The sequence below is a fragment of the Canis lupus genome, chromosome 37 (assembly GCF_048164855.1).
Source record: "Canis lupus baileyi chromosome 37, mCanLup2.hap1, whole genome shotgun sequence".
NCBI classification, from domain to species: Eukaryota; Metazoa; Chordata; class Mammalia; order Carnivora; family Canidae; genus Canis; species Canis lupus.
This window is the reverse complement of record NC_132874.1, coordinates 4,099,732-4,113,259: the sequence shown is the minus strand read 5'-3', so window position 1 is coordinate 4,113,259 and position 13,528 is coordinate 4,099,732. Positions and strand designations below refer to the sequence as shown.

At 45.3% G+C, this 13,528-nt stretch overlaps 1 protein-coding gene across 6 annotated transcripts in view; it reads right to left on the bottom strand.

The window, feature by feature from the left end:
* Positions 1-646: 646 nt before the first annotated feature.
* Positions 647-13,528, bottom strand: part of GPLD1 (glycosylphosphatidylinositol specific phospholipase D1) — a 61,368-nt gene continuing 48,486 nt past the window's right edge. For 3 of the 6 annotated variants that reach the window (XM_072813883.1, XM_072813882.1, XM_072813884.1), the window contains 9 exons: positions 13,346-13,502; positions 12,692-12,833; positions 11,825-11,930; positions 11,646-11,739; positions 5,728-5,904; positions 5,186-5,346; positions 3,875-3,901; positions 3,707-3,757; positions 647-1,068 (listed from right to left, as the gene is read on the bottom strand). In XM_072813883.1, coding sequence (XP_072669984.1) covers positions 982-1,068; positions 3,707-3,757; positions 3,875-3,901; positions 5,186-5,346; positions 5,728-5,904; positions 11,646-11,739; positions 11,825-11,930; positions 12,692-12,833; positions 13,346-13,502 — 1,002 coding nt within the window. In that variant the 3' untranslated portion in view covers positions 647-981. Of the gene's footprint in view, positions 1,069-3,706; positions 3,758-3,874; positions 3,902-4,036; positions 4,119-5,185; positions 5,347-5,727; positions 5,905-11,645; positions 11,740-11,824; positions 11,931-12,691; positions 12,834-13,345; positions 13,503-13,528 lie in introns of all 6 variants that reach the window. The other 3 variants (XR_012025425.1, XR_012025424.1, XR_012025426.1) reach the window with 3 other exon arrangements.

Here is a 13,528-nt window from a genome sequence, read left to right as displayed (position 1 = left end):
AACTCTAGTAGCTTTCCCTTGATTTCTAATTTAACTTTACTCCTCAGCTGGCTTCCTGTCTTCTTTGAACGAGTCTCCACTGCCTCTACAGAAACTAAAAAGGGTTCTTGTCATCAGTTTTCCCTGCTTTTTTTAGTACCCTTTTTGCTAGTGCCAGGAGAAAAAGGCTCTTCCCTGATTGCTGCAGAATTAGTAATAACGCCTTCACATGTTTCATGAAGCTAAAAGCCCCTGATAGGTTCCTTTCCCTCAAATGTGCCCTCCTGCAGGATAGGCAGTGAAATCTACGAAAACCAGCCCAGGAGCCAAGACAGGTATGGCTTGCTTCACCCCTTCGGGTCCCTTGCAGTGGCCTTGGCAGGGCTTGTATCAGCCCAATGCAACAACGGTTTCCCTTGGGAGGACTCTCCCCTGGAGAGTCCTAGGTTCAACTGTTGGAACAGCCGCTTCTACAAAAGCCTTTGAGGGAACGAGGTGAGGTTTTAGTTTTGTATTTGTCTTTCACTATATAAATGCACTAGTCCTTCTAAGAAAGGACCAACTCGCTTACAGCAGATGAACCACCGTACTTGCCACTGCTATTTCTTTGCTCATTTTTTCCTTGTAAACTATGCTTTCTAGTTCACTTTTATTGGTTGGGGCACCATTTTTAAAAGGACATTTATTTTAGGAGAAATGGTGACAGAGGTTTTCCTAAAAGAACCACAGAGCCTTTCCAAGCATCAGAAAGACCCAGGTATTCATGTGGAAGAGGAAAGAGGTTGTACAACAGGTCCAAGCACAGGCAGTAAGTTGGGAATAAGCTTAAACACAAGGGAAGCAAGGAAGGAGAGACTGTATCATGTTCCCAGGGAGGCATGCATCCTCTTGCAGGATCTCCCAGGGCTCCCCTGATGTCCCGCTTCATCCACCAGAATGCTCACCCTGGAGCTGACTTGGCACGAGGGAGGGCACGCAGGGTAGGAAAACACGGTGAAGTCTTTAATCAAGGCCCAGGCTGTAGACGTGCAGGGCCCCAGAGAGCCGGGATCCCAGAGAACTCCTCCCAGCAGCAGCGACAACCTGATTCTGTAGAGGAGACACAACAGTGTTGTTCAGCTCCTGCTATTGTCCAGGTATCATGCTGGGCTCTGATGACACATGGAAACGTTGTTTAGATGCCACATTCTCAAATCTGTGAGTTCAGAAACCATAACCAAGCACATTCACTCCAGTCCCTTCACTGGAGCATAAAGAATAAAGGAAAATACATCCCTGCCTGTTTTTTCAGATGCCCTGCTGCTTCAAAGAGTTTACGAACCGTCTTTCAGAATCATCTTCAAAGCCTGCAGCACGTTGGTAACATTTTCACTGGAGGCATATCTACATACTTTGAGCTTGGATTTCATATCCTAAACCAAGGCTGGTCCGTGTCTAACTGACCAATGGCTGTTTTGCTCAGAGCAGGGCATGACCATGAAACCACTAAACCTCCTGGGAAAAGTTCTCACGGATTTCATTTTGAAAGCTACAAATGGAATCTAGGAATTTTTTTTGTTTTTTTGAATCCAGGATTAATGAGACTTCACCCTGTGCCCTTTTACCATACTGCCCTTTGTATCTTTTTTAAACCCCAGTGTCAAAAGGAAAAATAAAAAACTCGCCTCTGTTTTATTTATGGAATTAGTACTGTTTATAGATTTGCCCACAGTTTAGCTGTGAGCTGGGTCTCCTCTCCATTTCAGACCTTCCCTTCCTGCCCTCTGTCTGGTCAGCTTCCTGATCCCCATGGCTCTCCTCCCTCTTCTCCACCAGCACAGGCTTCCACTGCCCTTGCCATCTGACTGCTTTTGGCTCTTGGTCGTCAGACACTGACCTGGATGTTCCTGGGGCCAGGGCACAGGCCTCAGTGTAACACTGCTTGGCTGGGGCCCGCGAGCTCAGGAAGGCAGCCCCGCGGAGGGTTTCAGAGAGGCACACTATGGTAGCACAGCGCAGGTGCAGGCCACGTCCTAATTCTAGCTTGTTGCTAACAATGTCATTACTTAAGGCTCAGTAAGAGGTCACGCTGATCACCCTCAGACTGTCCATTTTTCAATATAACTGAACTTGGTGCTTTGGTGCCCCAATCCCAGGTAGGTGTTGTAAAGGTGAAATAATTTGAGTGTTCACCCCAGTGAACTATAATTACGAAGGTGAACTTGCAGTGTTGTACAGAAAAGAATCAACTATAAATTACTTTTAGATGATCTGTAGCACTCAGTGTAATAAGTTGATAGATGAATAATTTTTGTATAATTTATGGGTTCTTGGTGTCTAACTTTTAGAAAATGAATTTAAGTGTAAGCCAAGCTTAGGATATATTCTGTAGCCAGCCCCTTTGAGAATCCTCCCATAAACTTAATCCTTTTTTGGTTCTGAATAACCCTAAATTTTTGCTTATAAATTCAAGCAAGGGCCACTTGAGCCGTTGGCCACCAGAGGGCAGCTTCACCCAATTCCCAGAAGCTGGAGCCAGGTCCACCCCAGTTACTTCTGTTCAGGCTACTCTTTAGCCCTTAGTCCTAATTTGCATTTTATTTTGCTTCCCATAAATAAATGAAATTGTGTTTTTCCTCAAAGGCAGGGACTTTGTCTCCAAGCTCACAGTGTTCTGTGCAATAATACACCCTAAAGGAAACGAATGGATGGATTCAGTGGTTTAGCTGAATATTTGAAGATAAAACCCTTTAACTGCTATATCCATTAAAATCCAAAATATGCATACCCTTTGATTTAGCAGTGTTCTAAGAATATTATTAGCAGGGGTATTTGCACAATTACATAAAAATAATAGCTGTGCAAGAACACTCACAATAGTAAGAACATTGGAAATCACTGAGTAAATGTCCATGAGAAAGTGAACCAAATAAAATATGATGCATCTAGACAGTACTCTGCAGTCATTAAAAAGAAGCAAAGAGCTCCACCTGTATTTGAGAAGAGGCACAATATACTATAGTGTGTGAACATAGTGACCAGAAAAAGAATATGTGCATGCAGGTTTGTTTGGTCACTGGAGTCCTACAGAAACCCCAGGAGTCTGGAAGAAAATATTAACAGTATTTATGTTGTGAAGTTCCTCTGAAGGGCCCAGATCACACTTCATGGGACGGCAGTCTCTGAGGCTGCCCGTCAGCCGCCGCCACAAGGACATTGGTGGGCCTGGCTGTGGTCCTAGGAAACTAATTTCAGGCCACTGAAATTCAAACTTCATAGAAATTTCATGGGTCATGTAATATCCTTTTTTTCCAGCCATTTATTTTTTTTTTAATTTTTATTTATTTATGATAGTCACAGAGAGAGAAAGAGAGAGAGGCAGAGACATAAGCAGAGGGAGAAGCAGGCTCCATGCACCGGAAGCCCGATGTGGGATTCGATCCCGGGTCTCCAGGATCGCGCCCTGGGCCAAAGGCAGGCGCCAAACCGCTGCGCCACCCAGGGATCCCTTTTCCAGCCATTTAAACTGGAATCATTTTTTGTTCACAGGCTGTATAAAACTCGAGCTGGCCCACGGGCTGTGATATGCCAGTCCCTTCCCTTAGGGATGAAATTGGGAAAGCAATGGAACTGAGTGGCGGTTTCTTTTTTGTGTTCCTCTTTTTCCCCATAAATTGGAGCCATAAAATGAGATCAGCCCCACCCACAGCCTTAGCATATAAAGGTCAGGAATGCAGTCTTTGCTCACCTTGTCTCTCGACCTCACGGTGATCACAGAGCTCCCAAATCTTGAACTTGCCTGTAAAACAGTGTCTGTCAATGGTCTTTGGAAAACATACCAGATGTTACCAGTTTAAAATAAGAGAAACGGCACTTCTGTGGTTTTTCTTTCTTCATTCCTTCAGGAGGTACTTACCTCAGGAGAAACCAGTACGTACTGGGCCTAAAAGGAAAGGGTGAGAGGGGGACTGGTTACTGTGTGTTGGGGGGGTTAAACCAGGCATCCGACAGCCCATGCACACATCTCTACAGGCTAGAGGAGCCCTGAATTTGTGTGTGCCCCAGAAATTCTGCTTACAGGGAAATCGATGCACTCACTTCAGCGCTTACATAAACTGTGGCTTGTCCACAGATGAAATAGGAGGCAGCCAGGAGAGGTGCTGTAGAGGGAGGGACAGAAGCAAGCACAGACAGGTAATTGTCTTACCTTACCTGTATAGGCAAGTAAGATAATCATGTGACAGATCTGTGTACAATATGCTCACAGTTGTGAATATAGCCACAGTGTCATGATGGAGAGTGTGCTATGGAATCCTCGAATCCGCTCTTGCTGTGGGTTCCTGACCTTTGACCTCCAAGCACTGTGCCTTGGAGCACTGTCCTCCCAGTGTCTCCAGCTGGCTTGGTGCCAACTTACTAGCTTTGATGGGGGTTCCAGAAGGGGAGGAGTGAGAGCTCTGTCCAGTGCTAGCACCATGCTAGGCACAGAGTATATGCACAGTAAGTCGTAGCCCTTAAGGTCATAGAAAAAAATACCAGAAGTATATACATCAAAAGGTATATTTCTGCAATTCTAGGCAGATTTTTGAATTTTTTAAAAAATGTTTTTGCACTGTGTATTTTCTACAACTTTTACAATAAACTAATTTGGCAATTAAATCTTTTCTAAAAATAAAAATTGGTTGAGAGAGCGAGCATAAGCATGTGGCATAGGAGAGGGAGAGGGAGAAGCAGGCTTCCTGCTGAGCAGGAAACCGGATGCAGGGCTCCACCCCAGGACCATGACCTGAGCCAAAGGCAGATGCTTTTGGAGTCACTCAAGTGCCTATCAAATTTTTTTAAATAATGGGCATTTTATGTCCAGGGAACTTAAGGAAACCCACCTGAGAAAACGAATAAAAGCAGTGAAATAGGAAATAAAAAAGGGAGTATTTTAAAGAAATTGCAGTGGTCATGGCCTGTTTTTTTCTGCTGTGGACTCCTGACCAGGCAGTGGCAGGCTGTGACCAGAACCAGTGTAACACCACGTCCAACTAGACGTTAGCTACAGGAGTAAACGGTACAGGCCTGCAAGAACGCAGGGCCACTTGTGCCTACAAAAACGGGCACATGATTGTGTCCTGAGTGCAAGACCATTCAGTTAAAAACTCTAAGTTCTTTTAACAAGGGATCAGCAGGTGAGCTCATTTCCCAACATGGCATAGAATTTTGTATGGGAGCATGTTACCTTTTCTTCAGGACATGGAGCTGTCCATGATTTGCATTTGCCTGTCATGTCACCAAAGGTGATATGTTTGCCATTATAAACATAAACACGACCATCTTCTCCCCCCATCAGTCCAGAGGTGACATCTGTTATTCTCAGTGGGGCTCCCACAATGATTTCATCTGCAAACAATAGAAGTCAGAAGGAAGTCTCACAGTTCACGGTCAGCCTTTCCATTGTGCACTCTGGGTCCTCACCCAACCTGTCACAAGTCAGGTTAGTGCATCCTTCAAATAGACTGCCCTGATTTCATCCCCACATAGGAAAGGCTTTGTTTCTTAGTTTATTCTTCCAACCACGTATGTGGGTGGCTCTGGTGTTACCACCTTCAGGATGTATAGCTCACTCTTGGCTCTGGTCTTACCTGACCTAAAATAGATCTAAAGGCCCTGGGATCACTGAGCTGCCAATTATGAGGGCAGAGCCTAGATACTCCAATTAGGGGACCAGTCTGTTGAACAAAGGGACTCCATTCTTGGCCTGAGGCCCTATTCCTTTCCCACCTAAGCCATCACCATCCAGGTCGCTCAGGTGCAGAACTCCACCAAATCGAGAGAAGCGGCGGTCCCCACTGAAGGTGGTGAGCAGAGCAGGCTGTGCATTGAGGGTCAGTTCGTACATCCGAGTGGTCCCACCTTGGTGCAAGGTCATGGTCAGGAATGCCATTTTGGACACCTCATCTGAAAAGAACCAGGGCACCCCATCATCTGCCATTGCAGGAATGAAGAGAAGACATAAGGCACTGAATCCCACAGGACACGTGGTTGTAGCACCGACCAGCTCTGGGTGTCAGGAAGGTATAGCTGGCTTGGGCACAGAGACTCAAACGTGGGGCAAGTTCAGTGATACCCCATCAGACAGGCCTGACCCCTTCAGTAGTCACATAACCATCTTTACACTGCAACCTGCCAGTGTCAACACTCCTGACAGAGCTTCCCAGCAAGTCTACATTCTTGACAGCACCTTCCAGAATCTGAATGCTACTTGGGTTCTAGCAGTGTGAGCCTCTTCCCCCCGACACGCACCCCTTAAATGTGCTGCACATGCTGTGCCATCTCCCTGGAATAGACCCCGCCTCCCCACACCCACAGCAGGCTCAGTGCCAAGTGGGGGGGCCAGGACCTTGTCACTTGCTACGCATACTACGTTGTCTGGTTCAGCACAAGTGTTGGGTAAATATTTTTTTAAATGAAATGAATTTTGAACTTTTAAAGGTAGCAAGTCATTTGGAACACAGCCTTGATTTCAGAAATAAGGACCGTCTCAGAAAAACCTAATAGCATCTGCGGCTCGGGGGTGGGGTCTGGAGAGGCCAACCACAAGTCCGCCCCTGAGCCAGCCAAATGGGGCCAGTCCCAAGGCAGGGTCTCCTTTGTGTTGTGTGCAAAACTGACATTACTGATGTGACTGCTTTCTTGGGCAGCCTTCCCTTGTGCTTTTGTTTATAGCTAACTGCCCACTAGAAACGAGAGCTCAAAGGAGCCTGCAATCCCAATCAGAAATAATGGGGAGGGAAGGAAAGAAGAACAGCACTTCAGAAAGCTCGGCTGTCTGGGATTCTTGAACACAAGAGTGGGCAACCTGACCGAAAACAACTTTCCCAAAAGAACAGTCTTTCACTAAAGTATGATTGCTCATCATATTCAGGGTGAAAGTCCAAAGTCTGAAGAAATAGTGAAGGAAAAAATTCTCATTCCCTTCTCATGCTTCCTAAGGGACTTGAGCTCCCCAGAATATAGAATGTAGAAATCCTGGGAGCTCCCTGCTTCTCGCTCCGCCTGCCTGCTGGAGGGGCCCAGAGTGCTGCTGTTTTGTGTGTGGGTGTACACGTGGACCACAGCTAGTCTGGCTTCTGCATGCAGGGCTGAGTCCACATCGCTGCTGCTGCTGCTGGGCCCCAAGGCACGTGCATCTGCCATACAGACCCACTTCCCTCAGGGAAGTCACCCCAAGGTCGCTTTGCAGGCCCCATCCAGACTGGGTTCTCCAGGCTGGTTTTTAGAAGGTACATTCTTTTATATGAGGGCTTCATGGGTCTGCTGCTCAAATGGCTCCAAGTGCACAAGGGTGGGAGGAGGGGGAGGAGTTGTGATGATCACTTCCAAAACTCTTCATTTTTATCATAATCTATTAGAATGCATAATTTAGAATAATTTCATCACGTTTCTTTAAATTTTAAATTCTCCATATTTAAAAAATTTTAAAATAAATCAGTTACTGGGACGCCTGAGTGTCTCAGCGGTTGAGCGGTTGAGCGTCTACCTCTGGCTCAGGGCGGATCCCGGGGTCCAGGATCAAGTTCCACATGGGGCTCCTTGCAGGGAGCCTGCTTCTCTATGTGTCTGCCTCTCCGTCTCTCATGAATAAATAAATAAAATCTTAAAAGTCAGTTACCAAGTCACGAAGACATGGAGGAATCTTAATGCGTAGTATGCATAATGCTTAAAGAAGCTTATCTGAAAAGGCTGCAGACTGGGGGGTTCCAACCGTATGCCATTCTAGAGACGGCAAGCTAGGGAGATGTAAAAAGATCACTGGCTGCCAGGGTCTAGGAGGGAGGGAGGGATGGATGAAGGGATGAGCACAGAGGATTTCAAGGCCAGCAAAACTGCTCTGTATATAATAATGTAATGGTGGATACAGGTCTTTCCACATTTGTCCAAACCCACGGAATGTTCAACACAAAAAGTGAATTTTAATGTTACATTCTATAGCCTTAGTTACAATGGTGTGTCAGTGTAGGTTCTTGAATTATACCAAATGCACCGTCTCTGGTGCAGAAGGTCCATAGCAGGGGAAGCAGTGTATGGGTGGAGGTAGGGGATCTACAGGAAACCTCTATACTTTCCACTCAATTTTGTTGTAAACCTAAAACTGCTCTTAAAAATAAGTCTATAAAAAAGGGATTCAGATACTTTAAATCTTTGGCCATTCAAAACACCTCATTTCTGACAGATGATAACTAGACTTACGGGGATCATTTCATGATGTATAAAAATATTGAATCATGGTGACCTACACCTGAAACTGATACTTTTCAATAAAAAAATTTTAATATACCTCATTTCCCTGTTGAGGCAAATCAGGGCTTACCATACACATTTAAGACAAGAGAAAAAAACCCCAAGGTTATGCCTTAGTATTTCTCTCTAAAGTAATTCAACAGACCCTTGGTTTTTAAAAGGGTATGGGGGAGGTTTTCTTTACACCCACAAGTGTTTTTATGATTTCTCAAGTTCACTTACTGTGACAGCAGAAAACAGCTGGTGTAAAGCACAGATGCATCCCACTGGCTGGGCTCCCTCCCAAGCCACGGGGAAGGGGACACCACCTTGCGGCATGGCTTCACTTGTAACTGATAAACTATGGATCACGTTATTTTGTATCACTGACTTTAGGATTACCACAAAATAGTCAATACTTTGAGTGTCAAACTTGTGAATGCCAAGATTTTTTACATTATCATAATAAAAGGTGTGGAAAGTGCTCCCCAAAAAAGTATAAAGAAGTTCTATAGAATATGTTTCTTTGTGGAGCTTGATAACCATATATGTATTAAACAAAATGGAGATTGTTGGGGGTTATAAAATTGTATACATTTTATTTTTGATTTTGGCCATCTCTAACTTTTTGCTATTATAATTGACACTACGACAAATATCTTTCCCTGCAGTTCTAAATACTTTCTGAGAGCAGATTCTTAGAAGTGGTCCATAGAACTCCAAGGGAATGAGTATCTTTAATGCTCTTGCCATTTTGCCAAACATTCCAGAAAGGGCAGTATCATTTTACATCTCACCAGCTCTGTAGGAGTGCCCACCTCATCTCAACTTTGCCATTTTTGAGTATTATCATTTTCATACTGAAAATGCTTCATAGTTATTCATAAGTACCCGAAAAAATCCCCACTCAACATTTAAGTTGTTCATTCTGTGCAGTGGCCACATTCTGAACCAAAGACTGCTGAGCCAGAGACAGAGCCCAGGAGGAGAGGGATGGGTCTGAGAGAGTCAAGCTCCAGACCACTGCCCTCGGGGATCCCCCTGAAAGTACATGGATTGTTCAAAGTTAGATGAATCTGTACCATAGAGCCGAGATGCCCAGACTACACTGAAGCACTTTGGTGAGCTCACGAGGATACTGCGGATATTCTGACCTTTTGAAGGTGACACAGTGACATTGTCTGCCCCCCACATGAACTACCTGTTGGAGGCAGCTCATGGTTTTAACACTAGGTCCCTACAATTCTTTCAGTGACACATCTTTGCAAAACTAAACTAGGATTTTAGGGGTTGTTATAATAAAATGCAGGTACCATGTGGATTGAAAATGAAGATGGTAGTGTCCAATCTGATTCCAGGCTTGAGAAGTTGTGCAGTGCCCAAAGCAGCCAAGCTGTTAGGACACAGATTCAGCATATATGTCACAGCCACATGGGGCCCCATGCTCAGCTTAATGCACTCCCATCACCAGCTTGAAATCCTGATTAATTTTGCAACAAGTGCTCTGCCTTTTATACCAAATTATGTGGGTAAAATACAAGTAAAAAACAGGAAAATTAATGAAGGGCTAATTTGTATATAATACAGATATGTAAACTAACCTTTTTATATTTTATACAGTATTTTGTAACAGGAAAATCCTAAGATGGTAGGAACATTAAAACAAAGTCTGAAAAAAAAACAAAAACAAAAACAAAAAAAAACAAAGTCTGGAAAGCTCTAATCACAGCACTCCAGTAGGAGCAGAAGTGAAGCAAATAAAATCACTTGTAGGTGTTGCAAGAGTTTGGAAATCACCACCTAATCTCTGTGAAAGGGTGGGAAAACCTCAATTACTCCAAATGTAAGTCAGCAAGTTTCCGGTGTTACAGTGCTTGTTACAGTGCTTCCCGTGTTTTTCATGCAATGAAAAAATTTAGCCATTCTTGGGTGGCTGCCTGGCTCAATCCATAGAGCATGAACCTCTTGATCTAAGGCTCATGAGTTCAAACCCCCTGTTGGACATGGAGCGTAGTTTAAAAAAAAGAAAAGGAATGAAAGAGAAAAAAAATCTAGCTATTCATTTCCCAGTCCACTCTGCTTTTTTTTTTTTTAAGTGATTTTTAAAAATTTTATCTATTTACTCATGAGAGACACAGAGAGAGAGGCAGAGACAACAGGCAGAGGGACAAGCAGGCTCCATGCAGGGAGCCTGTCATGGGACTCGATCCCGGGTCTCCAGGATCACGCCCTGGGCTGAAGGCAGCACTAAACCGCTGGGCCACCCAGGCTGCCCCCACTCTGCTTCTTTACTCTAATGTGTGAAACAACAATCTCCCTGAAAGATAGTTTGACAATATGTAAGAAGAGCCTTACTATTAGACGTCTAGTCCCAGAATTCCACCTCTAGGAATCTGTTTTTAAAAACAGATCCAGAAAGGCAGGGTTTTCTGTACATGGATGTTTGATAGGTAAGACCTTAACAGTAGTGAAAACTTGAGAACATCCTAAATTTCCAGCAATAGGATAGTATTAGTAAATTTGGGCATAAGCACATGGAAACAAATGTGATGAGTATCGAAAACCATATTCTAGAAGAATCTTAGTAACATGAGGACACACTTGGAATATAAAATTTTAAAACTAGGTGTGAAAATTTACATGTATATATTATGTATATTTTTATATTTTATGTATTTTATATACATATATAGTATGAGCTTAAGTTTTTAAATATCTGGATAAAGGGTGATTTCTAAACATTTCTTTGTATTTTCATAAATTTATACAATAAACATGATTCACTCTGATCATCTTGGAGGGAATAGGTTTTGTTGTTTTGTTTTTAAGATTTTATGTATTTATTGAGAGAGTAAGAGCACAAGCAGAGGGAGAAGCAGAGGGAGAGGCAGAGGGAGAAGCAGACTCCCCGCTGTGCAGGGAGCCCAAGGATCCCAGGAACCTGGAATTGGACCTGAAAGCAGATGCTCGACCAACTGAGCCACCCAGGTGCCTGAAGGGAGTAGGTTTCTGTTGGCTTTTTAAAACTCTTTCCCATAAAGTAAATACAATAATGGTTTATTAACATAGGTCCTCAGAGCAGACCTAGTCCTGGTGAACTGATTTATAGAATTTTCTGAATTTCCCTCTTGCTCCAAGTTCAGTGGGACAGGAGCTTTAAAAACATACTAGGTTACTTTCATGCAGGATTTTCACAAACCCTTGAGGTGGATACTATAATCTGTATTTTGCAGATGGTGATACTAATTAATGTTCATGGAAGTTAAGTAATTTCCCTAAGGTTAGCTGCATGCTATGAGAAAAGGGAATATTCAGAATCAGGTGTGTCTGGCTCTAGATTTCACAACTTTTCCCCAATAGGACATAGTCAAGGAGCCACTTGACTAAAAAGCAGTCGAGCTTCATGGCACATGACCTACCATGAGTCGGGGCTCCAACGAGCAGCACTTGTTTCCGGGTCCCGTTCACCATCACATGGCCACTGGACAGGGAAGCTCCCAGCTTCCCCATCGTCTGTGAAATGCAATGAATCAATACCTCACAGCTCCGAAAACCCTCCATGGTGTTTGCTCTGCTGGGGAGGGAGCAGCAGCCATACCTTGTCTCCAGAAATGGTAAACCAGCTTCGGCGATTTGGGGGAAAATAGCCATATACCCGTCCAAGGCTCTGTTTCTCATCCTGAGCACGGAACAGATGGCCCAGACTGGAAGGAAGTATACACAACTGAGCTGCTGGGGCGAAGGATTAAGAGCTGGCCGAGTATTCAGGTCCAGGCGAAGGCAACCCTCCTCGTCCCCTCCCCTCCCCCCCTCCCTGTGATCCCTGGCACGTGAGCGGGGTGGCTTGCAGAGTGAATTCGCAGTATGAAGACTCTCCAGATACGAGGCTCACTGACCTGCCTCCGCACTGAGAGCAGATAGTGGGATGCCTACTCACGGGCTGAATTGTATTCCTCCAAAATCCACATGTTGGAACCCTAACCCCAGAACCTCAGAATATGTATATTTGGAGATAGGGTCTTCAAAGAGGTGGGGCCCTAATCCAATAGGACTGGTGTCCTTATAGAACCAGAACACCAGGGATAGCGGCATACACGGAAGAGGCCATGTGTGGGCACAGGAAGAAGGTGGCGGCCTGCAAGCCGAGGAGAGAGGTCTCAAATCGACTGCCAGTACCTTGACCTTGGATTTCTGGTCTCCGGAACTGGGAGAAAGTTAATTCCTATGGCTTACGCTAGCTGGGCTGTGGGACTTTGTCACAGCAGCCCCAGCAAACTCTTGCACCTTTCTATCTCATTTTTAAACGTCTAAGGAGGAGCATTTGCAGCCTTACCCCAGAGCTGTAGCTCTTCCCTGCAGGGTTAGAACTCGGCCCCTCAGTGCGTCCCACCCCTCACGGGCTCCCACAGCTGCGGGCATCTGCTCCTTGTGCCCACTGGTTCCTGGGCCCCATAGGGGCACTCACCTGCTGGAGTTCTTCCAGGTTGGGCTCCCCACCAACAGCAAAGTTCTGTTGTGCACGCTGACCCCGTGGAGGGAGTAGCCTAGCCAGGAGAAGTCCTCCTCACCGCGCACCATCCAGGGGGCCGCCTCCACGTTCAGCTTTTCTATGCAAGACAAACGAATGCCTTTTACCTTACGTGGGAGGCTGCTGGAGGGGGGGGTGGGCTGACCTACACACCCCAAGCTGTTCCAGGGCCCCAGTGTCAGAAATGGGTCCCACACCTCACATGAGAAGTAAATTGCTAGAGCTCAGGTCAGCAGAGTGAACCTGCAATGCAATATAAACAGCCCCCAGTGGGCGGTTTGGAACATCACCGGATGCCTCCTGGGATCCTGTGCTTACAGGGAAAGCCTGTGCCAACAACCTATGGGCCCCCTTGGGTTCTGGACCAAGAAGTTGGACCGCTTTTTGTATATCCAGTGACTCCAGATCATTTGGATGAGTATTTTATCTAGATACAAGAGATACGAGATACTCTTATCTGCAAGAGTAAGAGCTCTTAGAAACTTTAAGTGAAATTGATAATGGAATGTGGAAGAAAGGACGCAAGCCCACAGGCATGAGGATGGACTAGAGAGCAGGGAGGTCCCCGCCCATCCCTCCTGCAAGCACTACCTTGGTTGCTCCAGCTGGGGGCAGAATAAAACGCAGCCACCATTCCCTTCTGTTTCCCTCCACCTGGTGCGAAAGGGGAGCCCATCACCAGATCGGGCTCTCCATCTTCATTCACATCTGCGGCCAAGAGTGTCCAGCCCAAGTTACAGTAGGTGTCCTTTAGGGGAAACCGGGAGACCACGT